Genomic DNA, 20,504 nt, shown 5'->3' on the forward strand with positions numbered 1-20,504 from the left:
CTTTCAGAGAGAGGTCACCTGCAATGAACACCCATAATTATCCTTCTTATTTAGCCTTTTCTCGTTGGTCGACCTTTTTTTTGAACTTTTGGTGATGATTAACGGGTGTGAGATAGTAGCTCTATGCTAGCTATGTGATGCATGTTGAACGGCTTCTCTACTTTTTGTAGCCATTACTGATGATGTAAGTAAAAAACTCCTTATAATATGATGCAGTGTCAGGCTAAGCTCTGCATATTTTCTTGTGTGCGTGTGTGAAAATGAGGTGGGTAAGGTCACTAGGTGCAAGAAGAGGTGACAACATCTCACGCCTTATAATATGATGCATATTTTCTTGTGTGCGTGTGTGGAAATGAGGTGGGTAACATCACCAGGTGCAAGAAGAGGTGACAACATCTCTCACATGCTCCACAACCTCTAGCATCTCGTGTGTTTAAAAAGAGATGACAGGAACACCACATGTTGTGCAGAACAAGCCTTCTTCTCTTCCACTCACTCCTTGGAGTTCGAAACAACACATTCTACCAATGTCGAAAAGGAGCACATGAAGCTTGTACTTGGAGGACGATCCGTACTACACCGCTCGGCGTCGGTGCTTGGGGCCTCCGATTAGTAGCAGGAAGGCGCCGAGCAACTACGCTCAAGGTTGTGAATGTACCTTCTACGGCAGGAAGACACCACGCCAGATCTCATAGAGTAACCCTAATCCTGGAAGGAGGTACGACAGCTGCTTCAGGCCAAAGGTAAATCACCATATATTAGGAGCTTCAAAATCCCTTTTCTCGGTGTTTAATTTGCTCTTCTTCTTGTTCCACTTTGTTAGGGTGAAAAAAATGCAAGTTTTTCCGGTGGTATGACGAGAAAGTTGAGGTGCTGAGCCCCTTCACGAAGCAACTCATCATTGACCTGCGCGATGCAGTTTGCGATAAGATGGAAGAGATTTCGTGCTTAGATTTGAACTTGTTGCATCGAAAGGGGAAGAAAGAAGGCATTTGCTTGAGACTGATTTTAATGGTATTGGTTTCAGTAGGTTTAGCAATGTCTATTGGTATGATTACGTCTGCACGGTGAGCTCAGCAGCATGTCTTTGTCCTTGAACAAACAAGATCATCACTTTTGTCCCTAGTGAGGTAGCAAAAGAAAAGGCAAAACCATACTAGATCATGAATTTGTTGTCACTACCCAATCATTAAAACCATGCTACTCAATCTAATACACGAGATCACCCCACACACGGTCTTGCATAGATGTTGGATCATAACAAATATTTAAGAACGGGGTACATAGTATGCATATATCAATACATCTTGCACATAATATGATCAGATCTCATAGCACAATATCATAGAATAAGGATCCACCACATAGGTATTACAGATATGGCCATAATCATGTAGGGCATCTTGATGACCCACAAGTATAGGGGATCGCAACAGTCTTCGAGGGAAGTAAAACCCAATTTATTGATTCGACACAAGGGGAGGTAAAGAATACTTATAAGCCTTAACAACTGAGTTGTCAATTCAGCTGCACCTGGAAAAGCACTAGTAACAAGGGTGATGTGAAAGTAGCGGTGATATGAGAGCAGATAATAACGGTAACACAGCAGCGAGTAATAGTAACACGAAGCAATGGCACCGGAAGATAGTTGATACTACTTCCAATGACATGTAGAACAAGTATATGATGATGAAATATGGACCGGGGTTCCCGACTATCTACACTAGTGGCAACTCTCCAATAACAAGTGTTGGTGAACAAATTACGGTCGGGCAATTGATAGGATTGAAATAGCATTAAGACAGAATATCAAGATCATTAATCATGTAGGCATGTTTTCCATATATAGTCATACGTGCTCGCAATGAGAAACTTGTACAACATCTTTTGTCCTACCAGCCGGTGGCAGCCAGGCCTCAAGGGAATCTACTGGAAATTAAGGTACTCCTTTTAATAGAGCACCGGAGCAAAGCATTAACACTCCGTGAAAACATGTGATCCTCATATCTAAGCCTTCCCCTCCAGTTGTCCCAATTTCGTCACTTTGGGGCCTTTGGTTCCGGACATAGACATGTGCATACAACTTGTAGATACAATCTAAGCAATAAGTATAGAGCTCAAATCTAAGATCATGCCACTCGAGGCCCTAGTGACAAGCATTAAGCATAACAAGATTGCAGCAACAATAACTTCATAAACTTTGTAGATAGACAATCATAACGTAACAATCCATCGGATCCCGACAAACACAACATCGATTACATCGAGATGAATCTCAATCATGTAAGGCAGCTCATGAGATCATTGTATTGAAGTACATAGGGGAGAGAATACCAACTAGCTACAGCTAGAACCCGTAGTCCATGGGGGAACTACTCACGGAGCATGATGGAGGCGATGGCGTTGATGGAGATGGCTTCCGGGGGCACTTCCCCGTCCCGGCAGGGTGCCGGAACAGAGACTTCTGTCTCCCGAATTGGAGTTTCGTGATGGTGGCGGCGCCCCTGGAGTCTTTCTCGAGTTTCGTCAAGTGGTACTGCGTTTTTAGGTCGAAAGGGATTTTATAGGCGAAGAGGCGGCGCAGGGGGGCTGACAGGGTGGCCCCACCCTAGGCCGGCGCGGCCAGGGTCTGGCCCGCGCCGCCTTATGGTGTGGTGGCCCCTGGCCCCTCTCCGACTCTTCTTCGGTGTTCTGGAGCCTTCCGGGAAAAATAGGGGGTTTGGCGTTGATTTCGTCCAATTCCGAGAATATTGCCCGAACAGCCTTTCTGGAACCAAAAACAACAGAAAACAGGAACTGGCACTGTGGCATCTTGTTAATAGGTTAGTTCCGGACGCATAAAAACATCATAAAGTGCAAGCAAAACATGTAAGTATTGTCATAAAACAAGCATGGAACGACAGAAATTATGGATACGTCGGGGACGTATCAGCATCCCCAAGCTTAGTTCCTGCTCGTCCCGAGCAGGTAAACGATAAAAATAATAATTTCTGTAGTGACATGCTACTTACATAACCTTGATCATACTATTAGAAAGCATATGAAATGAATGAAGTGACTCAAGTCAATGATCTATAGTTGCTAACAAATAGATAACATATAGCAAAACTTTTCATGAAGAGTACTTTCAAGACAAGTATCAAAAGTCTTGCACAAGAGTTAACTCATAAAGCAATAAGTTCAAAGTAAAGGCATCGAAGCAACACAAAGGAAGATATAAGTTTCAGCGGTTGCTTTAACATGCATATCTCATGGATAATTGTCAACACAAGTGTTTGCTTCTAAGATGGAAGGAAGTAGGTAAACTAACTCAACATAAAGTAAAAGAATGGCCCTTCAAAGAGGAAAGCATCGATTGCTATATTTGTGCTAGAGCTTTGGTTTTGAAAACATAAAGAGAGCATAAAAGTAAAGTTTTGAGAGGTGTTTGTTGTTGTCAACGAATGGTAGTGGGCACGCTAACCCCCTCGCTAGACAAACCTTCAAAGAGCGGCTCCCATGAATTATTTTTATTTTTGGGTGGCACTCCTTCCAACCTTTCCTTCAAAGAGCGGCTCCCATGAATTATTTTTATTTTATTGCAATGTTGTGCTAAGCGAATCCTCGGGTGCCTGCCAACAATCTCATACCATGAAGGAGTGCCCTTTTATTTTAGTTTTATTATGATGAAACTCCTCCCATCCTTTGCTTACACAAGCCATGGCTAACCGAATCCTCGGGTGCCGTCCAACAATCACATACCATGGAGGAGTGTCTATTTTGGTTAATTAATTTGGGACTGGGAATCCCATTGCCAGCTCTTTTTGCAAAATTATTGGATAAGCGGATGAAGCCACTAGTCCATTGGTTAAAGTTGCCCAACAAGATTGAAAGATAAACACCACATACTTCCTCATGAGCTATAAAACATTAACACAAATTGAGAAGCATTTTGAATTGTTTAAAGGTAGCACTCAAGCAAATTACTTTGGAATGGCAGGAAATACCACATAGTAGGTAGGTATGGTGGACACAAATGGCATAGGTTTTGGCTCAAGGTTTTGGATGCACGAGAAGCATTTCCTCTCAGTACAAGGCTTTGGGCTAGCAAGGCTGTTTGAAGCAAACACAAGTATGAACCGATACAGCAAAACTTACATAAGAAATTATTGCAAGCATTATAAAACTCTACACTGTCTTCCTTGTTGCTCAAACACTTTTACCAGAAAATATCTAGACCTTAAGAGAGACCAATTATGCAAACCAATTTTAACAAGCTCTACGGTAGTTCTCCACTAATAGGTTTAAACTACATGAAAAAACTTAATCATGATCTACTTGAGAGCTCAAAACAATTGCCGAGTGTCAAATTATCCAAGACATGATGAGGCATTTTCTATTTTCAACCAAATATAAATAAGTGCAATAGCTTCCAACTTTTATCATTGAACATTAAAAGTAAAACGAAGAACACGAGTGTTCATATGAAAAAGCGGAGCGTGTCTCTCTCCCAAACAAGGATTGCTAGGATCCGATCTTATTCAACCACAAACAAAAATAAAACATACAGACGCTCCAAGTAAAGCACATATGATGTGACCGAATAAAAATATAGTTTCAATAGAAGAAACCTGATAAGTTGATGAAGAAGGGGATGCCTTGGGCATCCCCAAGCTTAGACGCTTGAGTCTCCTTGAAATATGCAGGGATGAACCACGGGGGCATCCCCAAGCTTAGACTTTTCACTCTTCTTGATCATATATCATCCTCCTCTCTTGACCCTTGAAAACTTCCTTCACACCAAACTTCTCATAAACTTCATTAGAGGGGTTAGTACTCAAAAAAATTTGAATCCACCTTGGTCCTGTAGTGGCACATTGCAAGAACTCAATAAAACATTAGCTACAGCCCTCTACGTCTAGAAAACCTCGCTTAAAGTCCACAAGAGACAATGCAAAAAACAGAGACAGAATCTGCCAAAACAGAACAGCCAGGTAAAGACGAATTTTAAATAAATACTTCCGTTGCTCAAATCAGAAAGCTCAAAACTAATGAAAGTTGCGTACATATCTGAGGAACACGCACGTAAATTGGCATAATTTTCTGAGTTACCTACAGAGAAAACAGCCCAGATTCGTGACAGATAGAAATCTGTTTCTGCGCAGAAATCCAAATCTAGTATCAACCTTCGATTAGAGGCTTCACTTGGCACAACATTGCAATAAAATAAAGATAAGGAGAGGTTGCTACAGTAGTAAACAACTTTCAAGACACAAATATAAAACAAAGTACTGTAGCAGAATAACACATGGGTTATCTCCCAAGAAGTTCTTTCTTTACAGCCATTAAGATGGGCTCAGCAGTTTTAATGATGCACTCGCAAGAAATAGTATTTGAAGCAAAAGAGAGCATCAAGAGGCAAACTCAAAACACATTTAAGCCTAACATGATTCCTATGCAAAGGAATCTTGTAAATAAACAAGTTCATGAAAAGCAAAGTAACAAGCATAAGAAGATAAAACAAGTGTAGCTTCAAAATTTTAAGCATATAGAGAGGTGTTTTAGTACCATGCAAATTTCTACAACCATATTTTCCTCTCTCATAATAGTTTTCAGTAGCTTCATGAACAAACTCAACAATATAACTATCACATGAAGCATACTTTTCATGATTTCCAAACACATAATTTTTATCAAGTTCAAGAATAGTGGAATTAAAACTTTCAAACTTACTTTTATTAATAATATAACAAGGTAGTTGATCAATCTCAATAGATATGGGACTCATAGAATAAGTCAAGAACTCTCCAATCCCATTTTCATTAGTAGTACAATTAATATTATCAAGTAACATAGGACCATCATCTAGAGCTTTATCATAGACATTTGCCAAACAAAATTCTTTAGTACCATGCATTTCGACATCAGGCACAAACAAAGCATTATCATAAGATTTATCAAAATAGCATGGATTATCATAAATAACAGTAGCATAATTATTTTCACAAGTTTTACTCATAGGTACTATTTCAAGAGAATCCACAGGAACATAACATTCAACCTCTTCCGGTAAGCATGGAGGACAATCAAATAGTGTAAGAGATAAAGAGTTACTCTCATTAGAAGGTTGACATGGGTAGCTAATCCATTCTTCCTCCCTTTGTTCGTCGCTCTCCTCTTCTTTTTAATCCAATGAGCTTTCAGGTTCATCAATTTCTTCTTCCACAGATTCCTGCAAATTGTGAGTGCATTCTTGTGCATTAATGTGTCTCTCTTTATAATCAAGGATATAAGGATTCCTACTGTAGCATTCTATGCAAGAATTAAGGATAGTAGAGACATAATCTTTAAGGTCCTTACAAATAACACAAGTTTCATAATTCTCAACCATGAAGGATTCTATCTCGGAGGCTCCCATAAATAAGACAAATTGTTCTACCTCTTCGAACCCATAATGAATATAGCAATTCCGATTATAGTTCTTAATTAAAAATTCCTCACTAAAGCCACATTGAAATTTAAGATGTTTAGTATCCTGTTGAGAGCAACGAGTTTATATCATGGCGTTTAAGCAAGATTTTAGCAATTGTATTCAATTTTTCTATCATAGCACTCATTATTTTACCAGTTCTTGATTCTCTATAATTATTATAACATTCTATAAGCTCCAAGTAGGTTGTAGGTTCTCCCATAACAGCAGTTTTTAATTTTTCGATTTTTCAAATTTTTATGGATTTTTGGGTATATGAGGAAAATAAAACAAGACAAAAAGTAACTAGGCAAAAGTAAACTAAGAAAAATAATACTAGACAGAAATAAACTGAGCACAAATAAACTAGACAAAACTAAACTAAGCAAAACAAAATAAAATAAAATAGAGAGAGAGGTAGAGTGTACTCCCCAGGTGAACTTATGAGTAGAGCTATGCCTCCCCGGCAACGGCGCCAGAAAATAGTCTTGATGACCCACAAGTATAGGGGATCGCAACAGTCTTCGAGGGAAGTAAAACCCAATTTATTGATTCGACACAAGGGGAGGTAAAGAATACTTATAAGCCTTAACAACTGAGTTGTCAATTCAGCTGCACCTGGAAAAGCACTAGTAACAGGGGTGATGTGAAAGTAGCAGTGATATGAGAGCAGTAATAACAGTAACACATCAGCAGTAATAGTAACACAGGAGCAATGGCACCAGAAGATAGTTGATACTACTTCCAATGACATGTAGAACAAGTATATGATGATGAAATATGGACCGGGGTTCCCAGCTATCTACACTAGTGGCAACTCTCCAATAACAAGTGTTGGGTGAACAAATTACAGTCGGGCAATTGATAGGATTGAAATAGCATTAAGACAGAATATCAAGATCATTAATCATGTAGGCATGTTTTCCATATATAGTCATACGTGCTCGCAATGAGAAACTTGTACAACATCTTTTGTCCTACCAGCCGGTGGCAGCAGGGCCTCTAGGGAATCTATTGGAAATTCAGGTACTCCTTTTAATAGAGCACCGGAGCAAAGCATTAACACTCCGTGAAAACATGTGATCCTCATATCTAATCCTTCCCCTCCAGCTTGTCCCAATTTCGTCACTTTGGGGCCTTTGGTTCCGGACATAGACATGTGCATACAACTTGTAGATACAATCTAAGAAATAAGTATAGAGCTTAAATCTAAGATCATGCCACTCGGGCCCTAGTGACAAGCATTAAGCATAACAAGATTGCAGCAACAATAACTTCATAAACTTTGTAGATAGACAATCATAACGTAACAATCCATCGGATCCCGACAAACACAACATCGATTACATCAGATGAATCTCAATCATGTAAGGCAGCTCATGAGATCATTGTATTGAAGTACATAGGGGAGAGAATACCATCTAGCTACAGCTAGAACCCGTAGTCCATGGGGGAACTACTCACGGAGCATGATGGAGGCGATGGCGTTGATGGAGATGGCTTCGGGGGCACTTCCCCGTCCCGGCAGGGTGCCGGAACAGAGACTTCTGTCCCCCGAATTGGAGTTTCGCGATGGTGGCGGCGCCCCTGGAGTCTTTCTCGAGTTTCGTCAAGTGGTACTGCGTTTTTAGGTCGAAAGGGATTTTATAGGCGAAGAGGCGGTGCAGGGGGGCTGACAGGGTGGCCCCACCCTAGGCCGGCGCGGCCAGGGTCTGGCCCGCGCCGCCTTATGGTGTGGTGGCCCCCTGGCCCCTCTCCGACTCTTTTTCGGTGTTCTGGAGCCTTCCGGGAAAAATAGGAGGTTTGGCGTTGATTTCGTCCAATTCCGAGAATATTGCCCGAACAGCCTTTCCGGAACAAAAACAGCGAGAAAACGAGAAGCTGCACCTGTGGCATCTTGTTAATAGGTTAGTTTCGGAAAACGCATAAAAACATCATAAAGTGCAAGCAAAACATGTAAGTATTGTCATAAAACAAGCATGGAACGACAGAAATTATGGATACGACGGGGACGTATCACATCTCATATGGCACTAAGAACTATGAAGAACATGAGAGAAATAGATCAAGCTACTGTCACAAACCCGTAGTTCAGAGGTGGACTACTCCCCTTGATCATGGTGATGATGATGAAGATGTTGGGAAAGGTATAGATCCCTCCGGTGGTGATCCCGGCGGAATTTCCCCCTCCAATATTCGCTGCTGCAGTCTCTATTTTCGTGTTTCTATCTGCTGCAGCGCTCTCCTCCCGACAACTCTTCGGGGCCATATATATAGTGATGTTTACGTCAAAATACGTCGGTTAGCGAAAGAATCAAGTGGATTGGATGGTCGACGGCCTAAAGAGGGTGGGTGGCGCGCCCTACATTTTTGGGTGTGCCACCGGACCCCTTTTGGGCCTCAGGCCCGCTTCCAGGTGTCAGGGTGCTTCTCCCGATGAAAAAGTGACGCTCCAAAAATCCTAGGTCAATTTGAGTCCGTATAGGTCTCCGAAAGTGAAAAATACACGAAACATGGATTTCCTATTCTGCAGAGTTATAAACCAAATAAAGGGGATCATTGGTAAATCCCCCATAAATCAATGTAAAACATGGTATTATCATCATATATGTTGCAAATATGTGGGAATTCAATATGATAAGGAGAAAGTTCGTATATGCATTTTACATGCATCAGGGTCCTCAATTCCAACTATTACTCACAGATCCCTATCAGCCGGTACTACCGCTTGGTGAAGCGGTACTACCACTTTGGGTCATACAGGTGCCTTTTGAGAAGGACACGTGGGGCTCCATCCGGCACTACCGGTACTGGTACCTTCAAGGTACCAGCATGAGTTCTGGGTGCACTAGATGCCTAGCCGGTACCAGAGGGGTACCGCACCCGGTATCACCGCCACGTTTCCCTTAACAGGTACCTCACCGGTACCTGACCGGCACTACCGCGATTCACCATCAAAAGGTGACCTTAAGCGGTAGTGCCAGTTGGGTACCGGCAGGGATACTGTAACGTCGACCCTAACAGACAGTATCGCCAGTGGTACCTCGATCGGTACTACCGCTTCCAAAAGGGAGCGGTAGTACCGTCAAGGTTCCAACTGACGTGTACCTGGTGCTGGTAGCGGTAGCGGTACTATCGCAACTAGCACCGGTACTACCGGTTAAGCAGAGAAACCATGTTTCCCATAGTCTTTTCAAGACCTTTCCAACAATGTTGACTCGCGACAGACACACAAAACTAGAAGATCTATCCACTACGCCTATCGACGACCATAATTTCAATCTTGATCTTCCGATCTTGAGGTGTTCAACGAGAACACCATGTACCTACAAATCTTCAAAGCAACTATGCACACGGTGAAATATATTCTAGTGTTGTGATAAAAAAAACACAAAACTATATGGGAAGACTTTGCTCTTTCAGCCGGCCACTCCTTTTAGGGTTTGGGGAGCAGCCCTCATCCCCTCCCCCTCCCCCTCCCCCTCCCCCTTCCCCTATATAAGGTGGAGGCATTGGAGGAGGAGAGTACACGATTTCCCACAGGGAAAAAGGAGAGCCTCTTTGGGCGCCTCCAACTCTCTCTCTCTCTAGTTCTCTCTCCACCCGTAGTACATGGAGGGAGTACTCCACCCGGTACGCTGGAGCGGTGCCGCGATTCGGATCCATAAGATCTTCTTCCGCAACCTTAGCTCGATCTGAGGCCGGGAGCGTAGTTGAGCACCGTAGGGTAGTAAGAGAGGACTTCTACATGACCCCGAGGTCCACGACGAAGTACGACTACATCAACCACGTTCTAGCAAAACGTTAACCATTTTCGGTCTACGATGGTACGTCGCCGAAACCTTCTCCGTTACTGCATTGCTCCTAGATAGATCTGGGAAACCGGGTTGGTTAGTTAGATTTTTTCTGCTACGAATCCCCAACATATTTCATCCCAAATAACCACTGCAATGATCGTAAGCAAACTACTCCAATCCCTCATAATTAAGGGTTTCCCCATGGATATTGATATGAGTTAGTGAATCCATTCTTATCCCCTTGACGACATTAATAGTTTGGATTGGCGGGAGTACTGCAGAAAATTTTGTGTAGTATTGCGTTTGTGAACCGGCTGGAGGGAGTGAATCCATTCTTATCCCCTTGACAACAAATGGCCCAAATTCATTTGATGTACTATAAAATGACGCAACAAATATATTGACTATTTGAAGACAAATATATACTTCAAACTGAGGACCAAGAAATATCGATCGTCATGATGTGGGATGATTTTTGAAGCGAGACAATCACACGTTTATGTTTTTTTTTTTGCAGGTAGAGACAATACCATGTTAACTATGTTGTTTCTGTGGTTTATCTGTTTTGTAACAGATAAGCATATATACTCAAATGACTATTCAATATTCGATGAAAAAATTGTCACAGTATATTAGTTCTTATAGGATGTGAATGTCATATTGTACTTCCTCCTTTCAAAATTAATTAACAAGCGGTGGGGATTAACCCCCCCCCCCCGGTAATTCTCACAAGAAAATTAACGTGGATTTATCTAGATTCACATGTTTCAGCACATTAAAATATATCTAGATACGTGTATCTAGACAAATATGCCTCAATTAATTTGGAACCTGAAAAGTATCAACTTTAGAGATTTGCTTTAGTAGTTAAGAATTGACAAGAATAATTAACTTTTCGTTTGTCTTGTGATGCACATGTAACCTCTAACTAAAGAGTGAAATGAAACCTTTTGATGCATTATGGTTACGACATTTGCTAAGCTGTTGAACAAATGTTATTATGACTTTATCAATTGATGACGTAGGATAAATATGGGTTACATGTTTCTTTGACCACATAAATGACAACCCATACAAATCAAGATCTGTAGAAACTATTGGCATATACGAATGGATCTATGGCTTGTGGTAAATTATATATATATGTATGTACATAAGATTTTCATAGTTAGCGATATTTGATACTTCCTGCGTTCTATACTTCCTCTGTTCCATGCCAGTGGGTACGTTACCACTAACCCCTTACTATAGTCATGTGCTGCTATATCACATGCTGCTAAAAATAGTAGCCGCATGCGCTAACTGGAGCTTGCTTCCATTAGTCCTACTTCTATAGCATTTTTTCTACTAATGTTTAGTTTAGATATAGATATATCTAGATATATTTTAGTTATAGATGCATTGATATGCATCTAGATAAAAGTTGACACACTTATTTTGAAACGGTGGAACTACTAAATTAGCGACAACTACTATAAAACGAAGGTAAAAAAAAAAAACAAGATCCACATAATATGACATCTCTCTATCTAATGAGGGGAGCAAATAATGGTCTTGTGAGGCGTTTAATATTTGGCAAGTTTCAAACTTTTTAATTGTTGCGATTCAAGACAGCGCCGTTGTGATCCTTATTAGTTGGCCATTGTGAAGCGCCAACCACACGCTCTAAATCTCAATGCAAAAGCATATAACTAATCGACAAATCTCCCTCGACAACTAGAACTTCTGGATCAGTGGCGGGATGCTCTGCTCGTTCCTGAAATAATCCGTAGGATCCACCTTGCCCTTGGTAATGGCGAGCCTCTCGAAGTTACCCTTGAAATATTTCTGTCCCCAGACCTTACCACTGCTGTAGGTGGAGACGCCATTCACCACCTCGTTCCTCCCGAGGTCGATGTCCCTGTAGTTGGCGTAGGCCTGCCTGGGGTTCTTGCTCACGTACGGCTCCATGTAGTTGTAGATTTCCTTGCTCCACGACAAGGGCGCGGCGCCGGCTCCCGGAGCGAACCAGTAGTTGACGTACTGGATGTTGAAGAGGACGCCCTTGCGGTGAGGGAACGGCGTCGCCGCTTCTGGGGTGGCGCTGATGGTGGCACCGTAGGGGTCGAAGATCATAATCCCCGCACCAGGCTTCACGAGCCAGGTGCCAAAGATCTGCTCCCACACGCTCTTGGGGAATGGCTCGTAGACGTAGTCCGATTTGTACTCCGCAAAGGGCTTGAAGGTGTTGTTCCGGTTGAGGAGGTCGCCCTCCAGGGAATCCCTATGGCCGAGGTGGACGAAGGGGATGGACTCGATCCATGACATCTCGTTGCAGTGCGAGGCGTTCATGCCAAGCTCGGGGAACTTGCTCTGCATCATCGGGGTCAGGGTTTTGCAGGTGCCGAGGTACATGGCCTCGAACGTGGCCATGGGCCCCATCGCGATGATGCGGATCATGAGGTCGGCGGGAAGTTGAGGCGCGACCAGTTGCCACTTGTTGATGATGTCCACGGCGCCCTCGCTGACTGACTTGGGGATCTTGAAGATGGTCACCGTGGGAGGCACCGGCAGGAGCTTCACCTGCCACGAGACCACGATGCCGAAGCTCTCGCCGCCGCCACCCCTCACGGCCCAGAAATGGTCGTCGCCCATGGACTTCTTGTCGTGCAGCTTGCCGTTGGCGTCGACGAGCTTCACGTCGATGACGTTCTCTGCGGCGATCCCGTACTTGCGCAGCAGCATGCCGAAGCCGCCGCCCGCGAGGTTACCGCCCACGCCGATGGTCGGGCAAACGCCGGCCGGGAACGCCAGCGTGCGGCTATACTTGGAGATGGCGTAGTAGAGCTCGCCGAGCTGCGCGCCGGAGTCGACCCACGCCGTGCGGGCCTTACCGTCCACCAACACCGCCCGCATCAGATTGAGGTCAACGACGGCGAAGTTCTCGGGCTGCAGGGAGCGGTACGAGAGGCCCTCGTAGTCGTGCCCGCCGCTGCGTACGCGGATGCGGACGTCGTATCGGCGGCCGCACACCACGGCGGACTGGATGTGGGAGGTGTTGGTGGGGGTGATGATGTAGAGCGGCTTCACGTTGTCCGGCGACGACCATCTCGAGTTCCGGATGGTTTGCCCCAGCACGGAGGGGTAGCCGGGGGAGCTCTTGGCGTAGAGGAGGCGTGGCGGGATCTCCTTCACGAGGCATCCCAGGAAATCCTCCTTGACTGCCGGCGAGGGGAAGTAGGAGAAGGCGACCTCCCAAGAGGACGCCAAGGAGCAGAACAGCAACACCAGCGCCAAGGTCCTGGAATTCGCCATTGTAGCTTAACTTGGAGTGTACTCGATCGGTGGCTGGGTGTACATATCGCTGTGAGGACTGGAGATGAGCTTATATAGGAGGTTTCGACTGAGCACCCTCTTGTTTCTCCGGTGTCCGCACCGCACCCTACAAGCGCGGATCCATCCAGTAAACTAAATGTGGAGTTTTAACCAAGTCAAGATCTCCGTTTGTACAGGGTTGTGCGTGATGTGGCGATCAGGCATCGCTTCTTCGCACATTGCCGTGCGTTTGGTCCAAGAACAAAACCGTCGGGATGGTAGCGCCTTTAGGAGCGAAACTGCAGGGCGTTGAATATACCTACATCAAGATGACGTTTTATTTACCATTGAAATGGAAAAAAACAGATGCATTTTGTTCGTGGAAATGTTAATGCGTGATGTGTTGATTTTCTTTTTTCGAGGGCATATGTTGATTAAATGCAACACGCATACTGGATATTTGGGCCGGGAAGCATCAGATAAGGTGATGTTCAGGAAGAAAGTCTATATCCATCCTCTAACGTTCACACAAGTACGTTTACTTCTGACGATTAATTGTTCGTCAAAAATATTTTTGGTCCTAAGTGTTTTAATTGAAATAAAATCCGAAAATATGTAGTTTAGGTAAAAGTCACAAGTTTTAGATGAATAGTCCAAAGGAAACTCCCCCCTTCCGATTGTTTTGTAACTTAGAGGTCAGGTAATTATGTAAATTAATTAATGCTAGACTAAGTTTAATTGAGTTTCACAGTATCCAGGTTCCAAAAATTCCCTTTAATCAGCTTCTGACGGTCTGACTTTTTTCGCTAAGGCAGCGGCCTGGCTGCATGTATGTATTCCAAACTATAGCTAGAGCCTCCAAACGCTGCAGCCCGTATGACACCATCGAACATATATGCACCGTTCTATATCTCTCTATCTCTCCTTGCATCACTGCTGATAGATAATTTTGTTTTATTGAGAAAGTAATGTCCTTTAGCTCCTCTGACATCACACTGCCGATGCCCGATGGAAGCGCTTTTTTTTGTATTCTGACTTCCTGAGAACTCATTTGTCCAAGATATATAGACGATGCCAACGGTTTATTGATAGATCAGAGATATAATGGGTGCTGCAAATAAAGGATGTGGTAATGGCACGGTTTGGTACGTAGTGTTGACGTTTGATGAGTACACAAATTGCACACATCGCACGATCATGCGCACAGCGCACACACGACGTGGTTTTCCTTCCTATCGCCCCATTTTGTAACTCCCATGAACAAAACAATCCTAAGGTCTAGTGGAACAAAAAGGAATAAGATCCTGACATAAAAGTTTACATTTATTATCTTACAGCACAAAGTAATACCACTTCAAAGAGGCTCGTATTTGGTGCTTTTAGCCTTATTATATTAGACTACTCACAACGGATAGTATCATATATTAGCACTACGAGAGAGCAGATCATTAGTGGCACTTTAAAATGCTCCTAAAAATAACTAAAGTGACTCTAATTATTTTTAGAGACACTTAAAAATGTCAAATTTAATCATGTTACTAAAAACTATAGCCTCACTTTGAAAAAATGCCCCTAAAAATAGTATTTCTTGCCGCACTTTCAAGTTGCCTCTATATACTTTTAGACGCCACTTTGAAAAATGCCCCTATATATTTTTAGATGCAATTTGAAAATTGTCCCAAATATTTTTTGTCGCTATTTAAAAAATGCTCATATATATTTTTAGCCACACTTTGTTGCTTCTATACATTTTAGCAGCATTTTGGATATTTTCCTCTATACATTGTTAGCCGCATTTTGGATATTTGTGTCTATACATTTTAGCCGTACTTTGGTAAATTTCCTCTATACATCTTCAGCAGCACTTTGGCAAATTGCCCCCGTACATCTTTTAGCCACACTTGGGAAAATTGCCCCTAAAACTAGCATGTTCTTAGCCAGACTACGCAAAATGCCTCTAACCATTTGTAGCGGGAGTTTTCAAATGGGCCTTTAAACATACTAGATGGGCTTGGGCGCTTCGCCGCACCATCTGCAATACATTTCGCCATTTGTGTGATAGCTGCGGTTAGTTTGCAACCGTGTTTAGGTGTACCGCTGTTGGGCAATTAATTTTGCCTTTTGTTATAGTGTTGTCCGTAAATTAAATAGAGGACTATGTATACACACCAATGTTTGATTTAGGATTCCAAGCTTTAGAAAAATTTATTTTAAGCCACTTCATCAATAAATTAGTTTTTTTAGAAGAATCATGTGAATAACAATACTCATATTACATATGGACAAAAACCATTTTATCTGATAAGCCAGAAGTATTTTATATAATGTTCAACAAGTAAGAAAGTACACAAAACATTGGGGAAAAATATAAAAAAAATATGAAAATAAATATGTTAATAGGGTGGCACACAATTAGCTGAAACATGCACAAATATTAACACGTTGGCAGTCATAATGGAAAGCAATAAAAGAAAATATACCGAAAGGACAACAATAAGAAAATATAAAGATAAATGTTGATTAATTGGCACAGGAGGTTAACATAATACTTCAAAAGCATGTCGAGATGCACCAGAATGGTTCATCAATTCAAATGGCATTATTGCCTCAGTTTTTCTACTCTGCATAACACAAAAGAGAATAAAACATCATTAGGATCATCAACGGGAAACACAATTTTTTGTAAGATCTAGTTTTTTTACATATTTCAGTTGACTCTCCTTATATTTTACTTAACTTCCAATATCTTATTGTTCGTCAGAAATGATTGCGCTAATTTTATCTCTAATCCAAGCCACAAAAAATAGAAATTCTATGTGTCCAACTTGCAGATGGTAAGATAGGTCCAACAAGCACGAGTGATGCACTAAGCGACAACAACCTACAAAATAAAAGCGACAACCACCATTCTGAAACATGTTGCAACGACACATAGTTGTAATGTAGAAATTTGGCACGAAGCAGCACGTCTGCTATGCTAGTGAAGTCTATAAGGACTAGATTTAGATGTGCGCCTTGGCGCACGATCCCGTGAAGTTGATGCCAATATTCATTTTGTATAACTGCGATTAAAATAAACTATCAATATTATATACATTTGTTAGGTTTAATAGAAACAATTAAGGTAAAAATCTCCATAATTACAAAAGCTCGTACTCTTAGTTACTGGAAGCGATTAGGAGCGGCAAACGGGCCAATCTTTTGCACTGATAAACATCTTGTAAAGCACTTATAGTATGAGAGAACAAGCACCCTTAGCAATACATGTGCATCACAAATACATAAGTGGTAGTGGTGTTTTGGCACATGGAAGCATATGCTTCATCTATTTTGAAATGCATGTTACACATATTTTGAAATTTTTAAAAAATTAAAACGAAAACATGGCACATACATCACTTCATGAAAAATCGACTTGTCGTGTGACGCATGTAAAAAAGATAAAATTCATTGCTAAAAACAAGGCTTTTCAGAAAATATTTTTCTCTTTTTTACATAGACCATGCAAAATATTGGTTCCTCGCGAAACTTGATGAATGCACGTATATTGTCGGGATGTACATGTAGAATTTTTTGTTAAAAAATCTCGACATTTCAAAATATATTTTTTAATAGAGGGAGCATATGCACCTGGGAACCGAATTTAATTTCAGCTACTTTAGCACCTTGTAAGTCACTATGTTAGGCATACAAGTCGATGTAGAGAATGTAGGGTTTATATATCACACATAACAGGAACAAATGGAACGACCATAAAAGGTGTAACACATATTTTTTGTAGTCTATGGAATGTGAAGAACACAGAAGAAAGAACTTTACAACCCTAAGAGGTAAGACCCCTAAAAAGAAGCAAAGCTTGAATCAGATGTTGGTATCACGTGGAGCCTGAAACAAACAAAAGATAAATAGGCCAGCTGAAAGGGTTGTCTGGCACCAACCCCATACGGAGATGATAAGTTAGATTTTATTCTTCTTGGCTCATGTCTCGATATTAGACTCCTTTGAGGGCTATGTATGCCTAAAAATAGCTCAAATAGAATATGGGTTAGCGAATGGACATGTACAAACACTGCTGGGGCTGTATATCAAATTCCCATAAAGAATCCAGTTGTTCATTCTACAGTATTTGGAATGTCCATGCTGTTAAATTTTGGCGGGGTTCCGAGAACTAAAGAATCTTGGTGGGATCAAACCACCTCGTACGGGATTTAAGCATACACAAAAAAAAATCCACGAACAATCTCTATGAATATATAAAAAAAAATGAAAACTATAGCGCACAAGCAAGAGCAGATTACCGTCGCCGCATAAACATTAGGATTTATAAGAAATGCAAGTAACAAATATATCAACTTATGCTGCTGATATATTAAATTTTAAGTTCAAAATTAGCCTACATCAAATTTAATAACTAAGTAATTTGTCTACCAATATAAAATTCATAATAACAAAATATCAATGGAGTGCAAGAATAGGAAAAGAAGAGTCCGCAAGGTAGTCTCACTTGGGAATAAGGAAAGCGTGCAATATATGACAAAAAAGTAGTAAATTGTCTAAGTGGCGGATTATCATTTGTGCTAGAGAAAAGCAATAAAATTAGATCAAATAATCTTGATAGCATGTCTAAATTCGCAGGTGCTAAGCTTGAACATGATGTTCTAAGTTAATGTATGCACTGATGACAATATCTTGCCTAATAAGGAAATTGAAGAACCAACAATACATGGGTAATCATAAATATATGGAAAAACAAAGCAGAGAACATCCAGTACGAGTGTTTCACTAAATGGAAGTGGGCATTGAACCCGCCCCTCTGCTCCTTGTCGTATTTCATTGAATAATAAGGCCGTTGTGAATTTTAGCACCAAGGTAAATAACTATGAACAAAAAATCAAGTCAAGTAGTCACGAAATCTGCCGCAATAATATTCTTTAGTTTCAGGAATACAGGTTCTTCTAGTAACTGTTTCACCAAAATAGAATGCACAAAAAACTTGAATAGATTAAAGTCGTCTCTTTTTCTTTGATCAGTCGGTAACCTCATCTTGAATATTTTCTAGCAATACATCTAGAATGCACAAAAACACACTGAGATGGATTGGTCACATGCATAGCCCAATTTTGACGTGCTCTAGAAATTATCTTGTGTAAAGTAAATTATTGTTTGCATAAGTAGATTCCCTTTTTTCCCTAGCTGTCTGATCAAAATAATCTATAAATAGTGTCACTGCCCATATACACTACGACATTTATTCATCTCCTCTAAAAGTCTGCATTTAATTAGCTTCCCGCCTCTCTCTCTCTTAAATTCTCACATCAACATGACACTACCTATTGCCGCTGTGTGATGACACTATAACTGAAACCGTGTGTGTTCATATGCCGACAACAGAAGCTATTATCTCCAGAATATATCTGAACCAATGAGAGGAGATGATACATTTACTTTATAGACTAAAGGTGTTGAAAATCATGCATGTGTTTTATAGTAAATCTTTGAGAAACATAGAGGAAGGCACACTTTTTTGTTTGCATCACCTTTTTTATTTAACTAAAAAATTAACCGATTCCCCAAGAGCAAAGACAACATAGAGAAAACACATTTTAGATAGTAAATGTAAGAACCATGAGCACTGTTCCAGATTGTTACTTCAAGAACTAAAGGTTGATAGTTTTGCTCACATTTAGCCGTATTTGAAGACAACAAATCTGCTAACGGCCAGATATCCAGATGTCCAGTTAGTGGTGGCGACATCCGGATCATGACAACAGCAAAATCCACGCCAGTTAGGCAGCACATGTATGTAGTCTCATATGCAATTCTTTCCAACTCCCAATACAACGCTGCAAAATGGAACAATTGCCTTATTAGCAATCAAAATCCACGATCATGTTCCAGAAATAATAAAACTAACAAAGTCAACCTTATAGGTATATACTATAATATCATGAGAAGGGCAACTCGGACATATATCACATCAGCATCAAATTTATTTGAAGCTAACATAATTTAATGGCAGCGTCACTGCAGTTGACCACTACGGACTACAAACGGAGAAAAAGAAAACCATTATTGCAACAATATTTATCATGGAAGTATGTTCATGTTCACGGAGCAAATAGGAACACCATACATATGCAGTTTTAGCACCTTCCCATCCATTTATGTTCATGTTTAATACACTCATTTTTTCAGTTATAATTAATACCATGAACCATGTATCATAATTCATAAAAGGGGAAGCACACAATCTTTGGTAAGTTCTGAATGCTCACACGATTAAGCTCATTATCTTTAGCATTTTGTGTAGACTGCTCACAAGATCAAACCCTAAGTAAAAGGCCCACAGTAAAATTTTATTTCCTCACCAAAAAAGTAGATATATACAAGAAACAAAGAAAAAAAAAGAAAAAAAAAGCAAGCTAAAGAGAGCATGGCTGACTATCTATATACAAGAGAAGATTAAAAATTTACATATGCCAGGTTATATGGCAACATTTGCATGAATGTTTGATTTTATAGCAATAAAAAAGTAGATATGATGCTAGTGATCTTACTATGGCTCAAGGTTGTTGTCTGGATGAGGTGAGATACCTTGACATACAACATTTACAGGGAATAGGGAACTGAGTACACGGCTCATTCATCTAGACTAAACACATTGTGTGTGCAAGTGAACCATCCCCTATTAGTTCAGATACCGAAAAACCAGAACCGGCAGCTGTAGAAATTTTGAGCTGATTACTCGCATATGATCCTGATCCTGCAATTGATTTAGATGATTAGTTCTTATTCTGTGTGTACAATGGAAGTTCTCAAATTATACAGTATATACAGACTTACCACAGTAGTAAGTGTTCCATGTAGGATAGCATCAGCATGAACCAAACCAACATGTTTAAACCTAAACGTCGCACTTGAAACAACTCAATAGTATTCATACAAACAGAACACATGATCACAAA

At 41.0% G+C, this 20,504-nt stretch overlaps 1 protein-coding gene and 1 long non-coding RNA gene across 2 annotated transcripts; both read right to left on the bottom strand.

The window, feature by feature from the left end:
* Positions 1–11,961: 11,961 nt before the first annotated feature.
* On the bottom strand, positions 11,962–13,539 carry LOC124683614 (berberine bridge enzyme-like Cyn d 4). Its single transcript, XM_047218101.1, has one exon. The coding sequence runs from the start codon at positions 13,537–13,539 to the stop codon at positions 11,962–11,964; it is 1,578 nt and encodes a 525-aa protein (XP_047074057.1).
* A 4,774-nt stretch (positions 13,540–18,313) lies between these two features.
* Positions 18,314–20,217, bottom strand: LOC124683615. The gene is made up of 3 exons (XR_006996755.1): positions 20,097–20,217; positions 19,221–19,382; positions 18,314–18,416 (listed from the first exon to the last, which is right to left on the bottom strand). It is a non-coding gene; the product is annotated as an uncharacterized LOC124683615 (long non-coding RNA).
* Between the last annotated feature and the right edge of the window lie 287 nt (positions 20,218–20,504).

This window comes from Lolium rigidum, chromosome 1 (genome assembly GCF_022539505.1).
Source record: "Lolium rigidum isolate FL_2022 chromosome 1, APGP_CSIRO_Lrig_0.1, whole genome shotgun sequence".
Lineage (NCBI taxonomy): Eukaryota > Viridiplantae > Streptophyta > Magnoliopsida > Poales > Poaceae > Lolium > Lolium rigidum.